The 13,491-nt window shown below is 39.9% G+C and overlaps 1 protein-coding gene across 1 annotated transcript in view; it reads right to left on the reverse strand.

The window, feature by feature from the left end:
* Positions 1-13,491, reverse strand: part of Dnah11 (dynein axonemal heavy chain 11) — a 331,250-nt gene that overhangs the window by 190,295 nt on the left and 127,464 nt on the right. The window contains exons 34-35 of the mRNA XM_026781665.1: positions 13,121-13,266; positions 9,935-10,051 (exon numbers count right to left, since the gene is read on the reverse strand). Coding sequence (XP_026637466.1) covers positions 9,935-10,051; positions 13,121-13,266 — 263 coding nt within the window. The remainder of the gene's footprint in view (positions 1-9,934; positions 10,052-13,120; positions 13,267-13,491) is intronic.

A 13,491-nucleotide genomic window follows, 5' to 3' on the forward strand; every position in this document is an offset into this window, starting at 1 on the left:
CTCAGAGACAAAGAAAGTCTCCATCACTCCATATCTGTTAAAGAAGCTCACTACTGGAAATACCTCCAGAAAAGATACAGATCATCAAAACTAACCCAGAAACAAAGAAAGTCTCCATCACTTCATATCTATTAAAGAAGCTCACTACTGGAAAGATCCCTTGAAGAAAAATCTTGGTCCAGATGACTTCACTGGTTAATTCTGTCAAATACTTTAGCAATAAACAATAGCAACACTAAACAAAGTCTTAGAGAACAGACAGCTCAGCAACTAATGTCATGATGTCAGCATTACTCTGATGCCAAAATCAGAGATTACAAAGCAAACACTAGAGACCAATGTCCTCTGTAGTACAGAACTTTAAAAATCTCTAAAAAAAATTTACAGCATATAAAATTCAGCAAAACATATAAAAACAATGCCTCTTGAGTAAATGAGATCTGTCCCAGGAACATTAGGGTTAAAGGGCTGCTTATCATCATCAAGTCAATTAATATAGTTCAGTGAATTAACAGAATAATAGAAAACATTTAAAAAGCAGTAAAACAAAATCTGTTGAAGAGAAAACATGCTTGAAAAATATCCAAGCTTTGTCTAAGTAAGCTTCCTTGACTAGAATATTAAAAAAGCAAAATGAAACATCCCCAAGAGTTGATAAATTAATTACAGTTCATGATATTTAAAACTTTTATCTTTGAGGAACACAAAGTAAGAAAAAAACTTTATACTGTACGTTATCTAATAAAGGGGCTGCATGTGCAATATGTGCACACACACAGGGAATGAGTAATAAACACATGAAAACATACTCAATACCATGAGATTTTATGAAAATACAAAGCAAATTCATAGTTATACACTAATGGATCAATTATACCAGCTAAAACTTGCCAACAAATGTCATAGTGTCAGCATTGCTAGCAATGACAAGAGCACAAAACAACGGAATTCTCACTCAAAAATGGTGAAAGTGTAAAAGGAGCCCAATGGTGTTAGAAACATTGCACATATTGTCTATGTAAAGCATACATTTGCCACATGACCAACAGATATACACCTGAAAGAAATGAAAATGCGTTCATGCAAAGATTTGCACACAAAGTCAGTGCAGCTTCGTTTACAAAGGCTCCAGACTAGAGTTACAGAAAATGCCTAGTGCCCGGAGACTCAATAAGCAGCTTCTATCATGTCCACAGGAGAACACTCAGTGATTAAAATCACAAGCTTCTCATCAGCCCAGAATCTTGGACCAGTCTCAGAACCAATAGTTCAGGTAGTGACGCCAGATAGTAGTAAGAAAACTGTGTGTGGGTTCATTACAGCAAGACTCCTCTGGCACCTTAGACAACTGTACTCAATCCTGCTCTTGAGGTAAACCAATCAAACACTCACTCATGATAAATCATAAGGAAACCAATTCTAAAACAATTCCTTGGTATTCATAGAATTTTACGACTTATTAAAGATGAAAGCTAATTTATACATTGATGAAATATATAAATTTATTTATTCTTTTCCTTTTAAATTTTTTTGTTGATTTTATTGAGCTATACATTTTTTTCTGCTCCCCTCCCTGCCTCTCCCCTCCCTCCCTCTCTCCTCCCTTTCTACCCTCTCCCATGGTCCCCATATTCCCAATTTATTCAGGAGATCTTGTCTTTTTCTATTTCTATGCAGATTAGGTCCATGTATGTTTCTCTTAGGGTCTTCATTATTGTCTAGGTTCTCTGGGATTGTGAATTGTGGACTGGTTTTCTTTGCTTTATTCTAAAAGCCACTTATGAGTGAGTATATATGATATTTGTCTTTCTGGGTCTGGATTACCTCATTCAATATGATGTTTTCTAGATCCATTCATTTGCCTGCAAATCTCAAGATGTCATTTTTTTTCTGCTGTGTAGTACTCCATTAAGTAAATGTACCACATTTTCTTATCCATTCTTCAGTTGAAGGGCATTTAGGTTGTTACCAGGTTCTGGCTATGACAATCAATGCTACTATGAGCATAGTTGAGCACATGCCCTTGAGGTATGATTGAACATCCTTTGGACATATACCCAAAAGTGGTATTGCTGGGTTTTGAAGAAAGTTGTTTCCTAATTGTCTGAGAAATCATCATACTGATATCCAAAGTGGCTGTACCAGCTTGAACTCACACCAGTGATGCGAGGGTGTTCTCTTTATCCCACAACCTCTCCAGCATAAGTTGTCCTCAGTGTTTTGATCTTGGCCATTCTTACAGGTGTAAGATGGAATCTCAGAGTTCTTTTGATTTGCATTTCTCTGATGGCTAAGGATGTTGAATATCTTCTTAAGTGTCTTTCAGTCATTTTAGATTCCTCTGTTGAGAGTTCTTTGTTTAGATCTGTAACCCATTTTTTATTGGATTATTTGTTCTTTTGATGGCCAATCAGGAGTTCTTTTATATTTTAGAAATTAACCCACTGTCTGATATGAAATTGGTGAAGATCTTTTCCCATTCTGTAGGCTGCCATTTTGTCTTGTTGACCATGTCCTTTGCTTTACAGAAGCTTCTGAGTTTCAGGAGGTCCCATTTATCAATTGTTTCTCTCAGTGTCTGCGCTACTAGGGTTATATTTAGGAAGTGGTCTCCTGTGCCAATGCATTGAAGTGTACTTCCCACTTTCTCTTCTATGAGGTTCATTGTGACTAGCTTTATGTTGAGGTCTTTGATCCATTTGGACTTGAGTTTTGTGCATGGTGATAAATATAGATTTATTTTCATTCTTCTACATTTTGATCCAGTTATGCCAGCACCATTTGTTAAGTGTGTTTTCTTTTTTCCATTTGATGTTTTTTGCTTCTTTGTCAAAAATCAGGTGTTTTTAGGTGTGTGGATTAATATCTGGGTCTTCGATTCAGTTCCTTTGGTCCTTCTGTCTGTTTTTATGCCAATACCAGGCTCTTTTAAATATTATAGCTCTGCATTAGAGTTTGAAGTCAGGGATTGTGATGCCTCCAGAAGTTCCTTTATTGTATAGGATTGTTTGGGGTATCCTATGATTTTTACTTTTCCACATGAAGTTTCCTCTTGAAGTCTGTGAAGAATTTTGCTGGGATTTTGATGGACATTGCATTGAATATGTAGACTGTTTTTGGTAAGATTGCCATTTTTACTATGTTAATTCTACCTAGCCAAGAACATGGGAGATCTTTCCATTTCCTGGTGTCTTCTTCAATTTCTTTCTTCAAAGATTTAAAGTTCTTGTCATACAGGTGTTCCACTTGTTTGGTTAGAGTTACTCAGAGATATTTTATGGTATTTGTGGTTATTGTGAAGGGTGTTGTTTCTCTGATTTCTTTCTCAGACCATTTATCATCCGTGTACAGGAGAAATACTGACTTTTTTGAGTTATATCCTGCTTCATTACTGAAGGTGTTTATGAGTTGTTGAAGTTCCTTTGCAGCATTTTTGGGTCACTTATGTAAACTATTATATCATCAGCAAATAGAGTTTGACTTATTTTCTGATTTGTATCACCTTGATCTCCTTTTTTTGTCTTATTTCTCTAGCTAGAACCTCAATGACTATATTGAATAAATATGGAGAGAGTCAACAACCTTGTCTTGTTTCTTATTTCAGTGGGATGGCTTTGAGTTCTCCATTTAGTTTGATGTTGGCTATTGGCTTGCTGTATATTGCCTTTATTATGTTTAGTATGTTCCTTGTATTTCTGCTCTCTCCAAGACCTTTATCATGAAGGGATGTTGTATTTTGTTGAAGGCTTTTTCTGCATCTAATAAAATGATCATGTGGTTTTGGTTTTTTTTTTTCAGTTTGTTTATATGGTGGATTACATTGACAGATTTTCATATGTTGAATCTCCCCTGCATCTCTGGGATAAAGCTGACTTGATCATGGTGAATAATTTTTCTGATGTGTTCTTGGATTCAATTTGCCAGTATTTTATTGACTATTTTTGCATCTATTTTCATGAGTAAGATTGGTCTGTAATATGCTTTCTTAGTAATGTCTTTATGGGTTTGGGTATCACAGAAATTATAGCCTCATAAAAAGAGTTTGGTAATGTTCCTTCTGTTTCTATTGGTGAACAATTTGAGGAGTATTGGTATTAGTTCTTCTTTGAAAATCTTGTAGAATTCTGCACTGAAACCATCTCATCCTGGACTTTTATTGGTTGGGAGTCATTTGATCACTGTTTCTATTTCTTTAGAAATTATAGGTCTATTTAATATGCTTATCTGGCCTTGAACTATTTTTGGTAAGTGATATTTATCCAGAAAATTGTCCATTTCCTTTAAAGTTTCCAATTTTGTGGAGTAGAGGCTTTCAAAATATGACCTAATGATTCTCTGGATTTCCTTCATGCCTATTGTTATGTCCCCCTTTTTATTTCTGATTGTGTTAATTTGGATAGTCTCTCTTTGCCTTTTGATTAGTTTGGATAAAGGTTTGTCTATTTTGTTGATTTTCTTAAAGAACCAACTTTTTGTCTCATTGATTTTTTGTATTTTTTGTTTCTATTTTGTTGATTTCAGCTTACAATTTGATTATTTACTTCTGTCTAGTCCTCCTCTGTGAGTTTGCTTCTTTTTGTTCTAAAGTTCTAAATGTTCTCTTAACTCAGTAGTATGAGATTTTTTCCAGCTTCTTTATGTAGGCCTTTAGCAATATGAACTTTCCTCTTAACACTGCTTTCATTGTGTCCCATAAATTTGGGTATGTTGTGTGGTCATTTTCATTGAATTTAGGAAGTCTTTAATTTCTCCCTTCATTTCTTCCTTGACCCATTGATGATTCAGGTGAGCATTGTTTAATTTCTATGTGTTTGTGGGATTTCTAGAATTAGTATCACTGTTGAATTATCATTTTAAGCCATGGGGATCTGATAAGATATATGGGGTTATTCCATTTTTTTGTATCTGTTTAGATTTGCTTTGCTTCCTAGTATGTGGTCAGTTTTTGAGAAGGTTCCATGAGGTGCTGACAAAGTATATATTTTTTTAATGTTTGGATGGAATGTTCTTTAGATGTCTGTTAAGTCCATTTGAGTCATAGCATCTGCTACTTTCCTTATTTCTCTGTTAATTTTCTGTTTGACATACATGTACAGTGGTGAGAGTAAGGTGTTGAATTCTCCCACTTAGTGTGTGTGGTTTAATGTATGATTTAAGCTTTAGGAGTGTTTCTTTTATATATGAGGGTGTCCTTGTATTTGGGGCATAGATGTTCAGTATTGAGATTTCCTCTTGATGGATTTTTCCCGTGACAAATATGAACTGTCCTTTTTTGTCTCTTTTTATTGATTTTAGTTTGACGTCTATTTTGTCATATATTAGGATAGCTACACCAGCTTATCTGTTAGGTCCATTTGATTGGAAAGTTTTTCCCGACCCTTTACTCTGAGACAATGTCTGTCTTTGAAGCGTGTTTCTTGTACACGGCAGCAGAAGGATGGATTTTGTTTTTGTATCCAATCTGTTAGCCTGTGTCTTTTTATAGGTGAGCTGAGTCCATATATATTAAGAGATATTAATGACCAATGATTGCTAACTCCTGTTATGTAAGTTTTCATTGTTGATGACGTTAGTGTGTGTGTTTTTCCCTTCTTTCAGCTTTGCTGCTATGAGATCACCAATTGTCTGTGTTTTTGTTGGTGTAGCCAACTTCCTTCAGCTGGAGTTTTTCTTCTAGTACTTTGTGTTAGGGCTGAGTTTGTGGCTAGGTATTGGTTAAATCTGGTTTTGTCATAAAATATCTTGTTTTGTCCTTCTATGGTGATTGAAAGTTTTGTTGGGTATAGTATTCTGGGCTGGCATCTGTGGTCTCTTAATGTCTGCATAATGCTTGTCTAGGACCTCCTAGCTTTCATTGTTTCCATTGAGAAGTCAGGTATAATTCTGATAGGTCTGCCTTTACATGTTACTTGGCCTTTTCCCCTTTCAGCTCTTAGTAATTATTCTGTATGTTTAGTGTCTTGATTATTATGTGTGGAGGGGACTGGTTTTTTTTTATTCAGTCTATTTGGTGTTCTGAAAGTTTAATGTATCTTCATATGCCTATGTTTCTTTAGGTTGAGAAAGTTTTATTTTACAATTTTGTTAAATATATTTTCTGTGCTCTTAAGTTGGACTTCTTCTCCTTCATCTATTCATATTATTCTTAGGGTTTGGTCTTTTCGTGGATCCCATGTTTCCTGGATATTTTGTGTTAAGCTTTTGTTAGATTTAATGTTTTTTTGATTGATGAGTCTATTTTCTCTGTTGTATCTTCAGCGTTCGAGATTCTCTCTTCCATCTCTTGTACTCTGCTGTTTATGCTGGCATTTGTGGTTCCTCATTGTTTTCTCAGAATTTCCATTTCTATAATTCCCTCAGATTGTGTTTTATTATCTCCTTTTCAGTTTTCAAGTCTTGAATAGTTTCTTTCATATGTTTGATTTCTTTATATTGGTTTTCTTTAAGGGATTTGTTGATTGATGTCTTCCAATTTTTTGTTTGTCTGTTCCTCCATTTCTTTGAGGGAATTTTTTATTTCCTCTTTAAGGGCCTCAAACTTTCTCCCGAAGTTATTTTTTAGGGCATTTTCTTCTGTTTCATCTATATTTGGTTGTTCAAGTCTTGTTATTGTGGGGCCCCTAGTTTTTATTGGTGTCATGTTGTTCTTTGTGGTATTGAATGTATTGTTACCTTTTCTACCCATCTTTTCCTCTGATTGGTATAGTTGGGGTTGTCTGTGTCTCTAGTGATCAATCTTCCAGGTGCCAGTGGATCCAAGGCTTAGATGGTCGCTCCTTGGAGCCACAGTTCCAGTCACCTCATAGGTTGCTCCGTGTTCCTGAAGGTTGCTCAGCAGTCCTGGGAGATTACTCTGTAATACCAGAGATTGTTTTGGCCTGCTTCCATGGTGGTTGCTTGCTTGGGGCTTCTTCTGCTGAGGTTACTGCCTTGGGCCTGCTCTGCTCCTCTGGAGGTTGTTGCCTCATGCCTGCTGGGTCAGAAGTCACTGACTCAAACCTACTTCTGTGGAGGTCGCTGCCTCAGGCCTGTTCTCACAGATGTTCCTGGTTTGGGCCTGCTCGCCCAGCAGTCTGCTCTCTTTTCTAGTAGCTACGTCAATACTTTTGAACACTGGAGCCCAGGATGCAGTAGAACAGGGAAATTTGCTTTTGTTTTTACACAAAGATTAGATTTTGACTATTTTATCCTGCAGAGGTGGTCCATAGTTGATTGTACACCTGTCAACACTGAGACAGTGTTTGGAGAGCATAAGAATGGCTAAGGGATGCTCAGCATCATTTCAGAACTTGTTGGAAATTCTATTCTAACCCCAAGCTAAAACTCACTGAAAGATTGTATGTGTTTGTGTTCATATGAGTACTCATGAACATGTAGAACATATGTTAATGTGTGTAGAGGCCATTACTCAGACATCCTTCACTTTTTTTTTTGAAACAAGGTCTCTCACTGTCCCAGGACTAGCCTTGTAGGCTAGGCTGGCTAGCTAATGACCCCCAGTATCCAGAATAAAAAACAAATACAATCCAGAGACACACTGATTTGGAACATGCAGAGGAATAATGACAGGAAAAAGTCTTCCTTTTCTGTAATTAAACCATGTGTGTACATACATTCAGGTTGTACAATTCATATATTAGAATAGCCTTGACAGGCAGCATTGATTATTGTTGTGTGGTGACTGTGGGCTTGAGGTGGGCATGTTATATGTTCAGAACCAAGACTGTAGTGGTGTCTGCAGTGCATAGTGGATCTGGGGTTGAGTTTGGGCCTTGCACATCCAGAAACTTTTACTGTTGCTGATTTTTTCATGACCTTACATTCAGTTACCTGAACCCCTAGAGAGTCATGGCCCACAGTTGAAGAAACTGGGATTGACGTGAACTTCATGAAAGATAAATGTAACCCTTAGTCAGAGAGAGTCATGTGGAATGGAGGGATTGTTTGCCAAGCAGTTCAAGGGAACTCCGGAGAGTTTAGGAATTTCTTTTCAGTTTTGATATTTGTGCTGCTCCACTAGCTCTTCACTGAAGTGGAGGCGTGCTAGCGTACCCAGTTACACCTGAAGGAAGTGATGGAGAAGATAACATGATCAATGGGTTCTGCAGATGCCCCTGCAGGTCCTCCTACATAGGCAGCCCTTAGTGTATATGTTGGCTGCATATTTGGAGAAAGTAGGTCCACAATGTATTTTATCATCACCTGGTAATTTTATTTCTAAGAACCTATTCTGTTTTTTTTTTTTTTTTTTTTTTTTGATTTTTCGAGACAGGGTTTCTCTGTGGCTTTGGAGCCTGTCCTGGAACTAGCTCTGTAGACCAGGCTGGTCTCGAACTCACAGAGATCCGCCTGCCTCTGCCTCCCAAGTGCTGGGATTAAAGGCGTGCGCCACCACCGCCCGGCCTAAGAACCTATTCTGGTGTTTGGGGAACTGTTGACAGATATTTCTGTCCAACCTGTTGGCTTCCAAATAACCACACAGAGACTTATTAATTATCAAAACTCAGCCGATAGGTCAGACTTGTTACTAAGTTGCTCCTACAGCTTGAATTAAGTCATCTTTATCAATCTACGTTTTGTCTTGTGACTTATTCCCTTTACTCCACAGTGCCCATGCTGCTTCCTCTCCACCTGGCTAGTGACTCTGTGCATCTCCATCCTGCTTGTTCCCAGCATTCTCTGCCCTGAAAATCATGCCTAGATATTGGCTGTTCAGTTTTTTATTAAATCAGTCTGAGCGACATATCTTCACAGATTATCCCACAACAGGGAACAGTTTAGCCACTGTCCTAGGGTTCTACTGCTGTGAAGAGACACCATGACCCCAGCAGCTCTAATCAAAGACAACACTGAACTGGGACTACCTTATAGTTCAGAGATTTAATTCATTATCATCATAGCAGGAAGCATGCTGGCATGCAGGCAGACATGGTGCTGGAGAGGTAGCTGAGAGTTTTATATCTTTATCCACAGGCAGCAGGAAATGAATTCCTCCAATAAAGCCATACCGCCTAACAGTGTGATTCCCTATGAGCCTATTGGGGCCATTTTCACTCAAACCACTGTAGTCACTAAAGTGTTTGCCACACAAAGTTGAGGACCTGAGCTCACTCTCCATTACCCAGGGCAAAGTGAGCTGTGGAAGTACACACTTGCAATCCTAGTGTTTGGGAGGTAGAGACAGGAGGATTCCCCAGGCTTGTTAGCTGAGAGATCTTGCCTTAAAAAGTTAGCTGGAGGATTTGAGGAAGATACCCATTGTCAACCTCTGAGTCTACATGCACACGCACAGACACCCAAAGAATCTATTTTGGGATTATAACTAGAAACAAGAATAATTTTAATAAGGATAAATGTTTATAGCTTGCTATTTCAATATCACAAAAACAAAATTAAGCCTGCCAAACCAGGCAAGATGATCAAGAAAATAAAGATGAGCTATAAGATGAATGATTTTGAAGTTATATAAAATGGTATTTCCAAAGAATTTTCAGTAGTTTGATAAAATATGCATGTCAAAACATTACAAGAATGAAAGCAAATAAAATCATGTTTAATATATCTTAACTGTATAAATATAAATTAGAGACCAGAAAAACTACAACAATCTATTAAGATTGTCCAGTTGGCAAAATCTACTCTTTATACATTTCTGTATTTGCCAGATATTTTATAATTTTTGAAAATTCTGTTTACAATGAAATATCTTAGTGAAAAAATAATATTAAATACTTGAAATTATTGCATAGCTTTTACTTACAGATTTGAGTGCCAGTCTCAATACACACAGGTGCATTTAGCATGGAGAAAATTATCTCCATGAAGGGATTGCAAGAGATAAGTTTTCCATAGGAAATTAAACCCTCTGGTATCAGAGAAAAGCTACCTTAGGTGGCAGAAGCGCGCCAGATTGAGCTGCGAGGCAAGCACTTGCCTGAACAGAGCTTTGAGATTTTCTGGTAATTCAGTTCGGCCAGCATAGCCTGGGTTCATAGTAATAAATATTCCAACTGACGGCTTCAGCGAGATGGTCTCTCCAAGAAATACAAATCTGCCATAAAAGGAACGTTGATGGAGTTAAATGTGTTCACTGAACATGAATGCACATCGACAATGTGAGCCACTGAGAAATGCAAATGTGTTCGAACGCTGTTTTTCCTGGGCTATTTTCTTTAAGATTCATAAGCACACACATTTTGAATGTTTTGAAGCATTTATAAAAAATACCCTCCCTTTCTCTCCAGAACCACAATATGGGATTTTTCTTGTGGTGGGGAGGGTTGCAAAGCCTAAAATGGAAAAATGAAAGGTTGAATATTTAACATGTAATGAAGTAAATTTACTTTCAGTTCCTTAAATGGAACACTACATAGAGAATGTACTTGCTTGCAAGACAAAGGGACTCCCAGTTCATCTGTTTGCTTACCCACCTGCCCTCCTTTTTATTCAGTAAATCTCTACTAAACATCTATGTAAGGTAGGACAGTGTGGTGGTCAGGACAGCAGGACAGTGTGGTGGTCAGGACAGCAGGACACTGTGGCAGTCAGGAGAACAGGACAGTGTGGTGGTCAGGACAGCAGAATAGGGTGGTGGTCAGGAGAACAGGACAGTGTGGTGGTCAGGACAGTGGGCTGTGCTGGAGTCAGAGCTCAGAGCCATCTATGCCACACATGAGGCTTGTCATTATGCTTTCTTTGTTCCAATTTTCTCATTTAGTAAAAAGGGAGAATAATCTCAGCTCCATGTGAGGACTTGAAAGAATATGAATAAGCATGGTTAACAGCACATTGCGGGGACCCAGTGCACTCAACAGATATTAGCTATGACTGCTGCCATCATTATGCCAACGCTGAGGAGAAGCAATGGTTTTCCAGAAAAATTTAAGAGGACCCAGTAAGACTGCTGTTGACCAGGCCAATGGAATGGTAACCAACAAAGATGTGAATGCAATAGCTTTTAGACAGGGCTGGGAAGACAAAAATCTAAGGGGTCTCAGCAAGATTTCATGGAGAAAGGGGAAGGATGAGCAATCTCAGAGGAGAAGAGGCCTAGTGTAATGGATTAAGTAAAGATGCTTCAGGTTCCTGAGTGGCTGAAGCAGGCAGCAGGCAGGGGGTCCTGAGAGCAGCCAGTCCCAGGCAGGGACAGCACACAAGACCACATGGAGAGACAGATGGATGGACAAGCCATGAGACCATGCCACAGGTCTTTGTAGGTGGCTGGTCCCAGGCAGGGACCCACACAGAGGGGCAAGAGACAGAGACATGGATAGGCATGCCATGCAGAGTGAGGTGGGATATTTATTTAGTGGGTTATGGAGGGGAAAGGGAGAAGGGGAGAAAAGGAGAGAGAGAGAGAGAGAGAGAGAGAGAGAGAGAGAGAGAGAGAGAGAAGAGAGGAAGGGGAGAAGTAGGGAGAAGGGACAGACAGAAGTTGCCCCTTTAAGAGGGAGATAGAAAAGGGAGGGACTCAGGCTGGAAGCTGAAGATCAGCTTGCCTCAGCAGACTGTGAGGGAGTGGGAGTGACTTGAATCTTAAAGGGACAGGACAGATAGGACAGATAGGACAGGACACCTAGGGCTTTTGGGGACTTGACTACTAGGCAGCTAACAGTTGGTGATTTTTCAAATGGTCCAGATTAAAATGAAAAATCAGGATTTCCCCAAATGTCAAGCAAGCGAAGGCAGGGAAGTCCAGCTGGGCCTGCACAGAGGGGAGGTGAGTAGGGCCTGTGTAGGCGCCATTGTAGCAGACACAGCAGTGATGGCCTCCAGTTAAAGGGAGGAGCTTCCAGCAGGTGGATCCAGCAGGATTCTCAGCTCTGTGGCTACCTGTGGTTCTATCACTTAGACCCTGCAAGGTAGAGGGAACTTAACTTAAGGGATCATGAAGGAGCCTTGCAGTCAGTTTGTGAACTAACCTAAGGAAGAAGAGAGAGGGCTCAGACCAGGCAGAGGCACCACCCAGGGAGTGAGCAAGTGCCCAGGAAGTGACTCCATTACATAAATCTGCATGACAAAGGATGGCCTTGGATGGCCTCTGATTCCGCAGATAAAAGCCAAATGTGGCTGGGGATCAAAGAGAAAAGACTCCAACTTTCTAACCTAGCATTAGAGGTGGGATGGATGAGGCACCAGGCATCCCATCGGATGTTAGAAGCTGACACAGGGTGCACACAGCTCTGAGAGAGGAGCTGAGGTAGGAATCCTGAACAAGATGCCCTAGAAGGGAGAGATGACCAGGCTAGCCACGCACAGCTGTGTTCCTGAAGGCAGACTACTGAGAGCAGGCTCCTGTGCCCTGTCAGGCTTATTTTCAAGGTTTAGTCATCAAACTCCAAATGCTGGCCATGCTTTGCTTTTGGAATATGGTACCACAGGGAAAAAAGAGTACATCCCAGAAATACCTGGGAAGGTTTTGTGCCCAATCCCTAGAAGATCATTAAGGGATGGAATCCCAATGAAGTGGGCAGAAAGTCCAGGACAGGGACTTGGGTGTAATAAATGAAAGAAACTTAGGAGTCCTCAAGTGGGCTCTGGAGGTGCCATATGCAGCAGTTTGCAGAAGTCTAAAAGGTGAAAGGAGATGAAGTATAGGCACCTAGGAGAGAGTGCATGGAGGTGGCGAGAGCTAAGGGTGTTAGATAAAGTCATAGAGGAGAAAGTGGAGAGAGAGGAAAGATCTGTCACCATTGACCCCGTGATATCCAGCATCAAAACCCATAGCTAACACTGACGTGGGGCCCACTGAGTCCCAGAACCTTGTCAAAATCCTTTCCATCAAATACCACGGGGCTCTGGAAGGAGGTTCTGTACTATAAGGCCAGAGGGAACCAGGAAATGAACAGTGAGAGGGGAGGTGTCCCATTCCTTAGGTGAAGCAAACGCAAGACCTGGCAGAAGGAAAAGAAAGATGAGTACTGAAGCCTCCTCACTGACCTCCATACAAAACAGTATGTAAAAATGGATGGTGAGTTATTCAACATTACAATTCAAATTATTTTATCTATTTTATGTGGCAGAGAAAAACAATGCAATACTGAGAAGATTAACCTTATCTTCTGATTGTGTGTGGGAAAAATAAAAAGAACACAGATAAAAAGGAAAGCCATGGGCTTACCTCCTTTTCCCATCTCTGATGGCGTCCTGGACCATCTTCACCTGCACTGCCACCACGGACAGGACCTCCACAGCAATGCGGTTGAACTCATCGAAGCAGCCCCAGGCTCCCGTCTGCACCAGACCTTTATAGATGTTTCCTATGGACTACAAGGAAGTGGCGTGCTCAGAGTGGAACAGAGGGTTTGGAGCACTTACAGGTGAGTCAGCCGTGATCTGGAATCCAAAGTACTCCAGAATCCAGGGCATCTGGGTGCCACCATGACATCACATGTGGAAACATTTCCCAGAATCCAGGGCATCTGGGTACCACCATGACATCACATGTGGAAACATTTCCCAGACTCCAGAGCTCTGGGTACCACCATGACA

The sequence above is a fragment of the Microtus ochrogaster genome, chromosome 1 (assembly GCF_000317375.1).
Source record: "Microtus ochrogaster isolate Prairie Vole_2 chromosome 1, MicOch1.0, whole genome shotgun sequence".
Classification (NCBI taxonomy): domain Eukaryota; kingdom Metazoa; phylum Chordata; class Mammalia; order Rodentia; family Cricetidae; genus Microtus; species Microtus ochrogaster.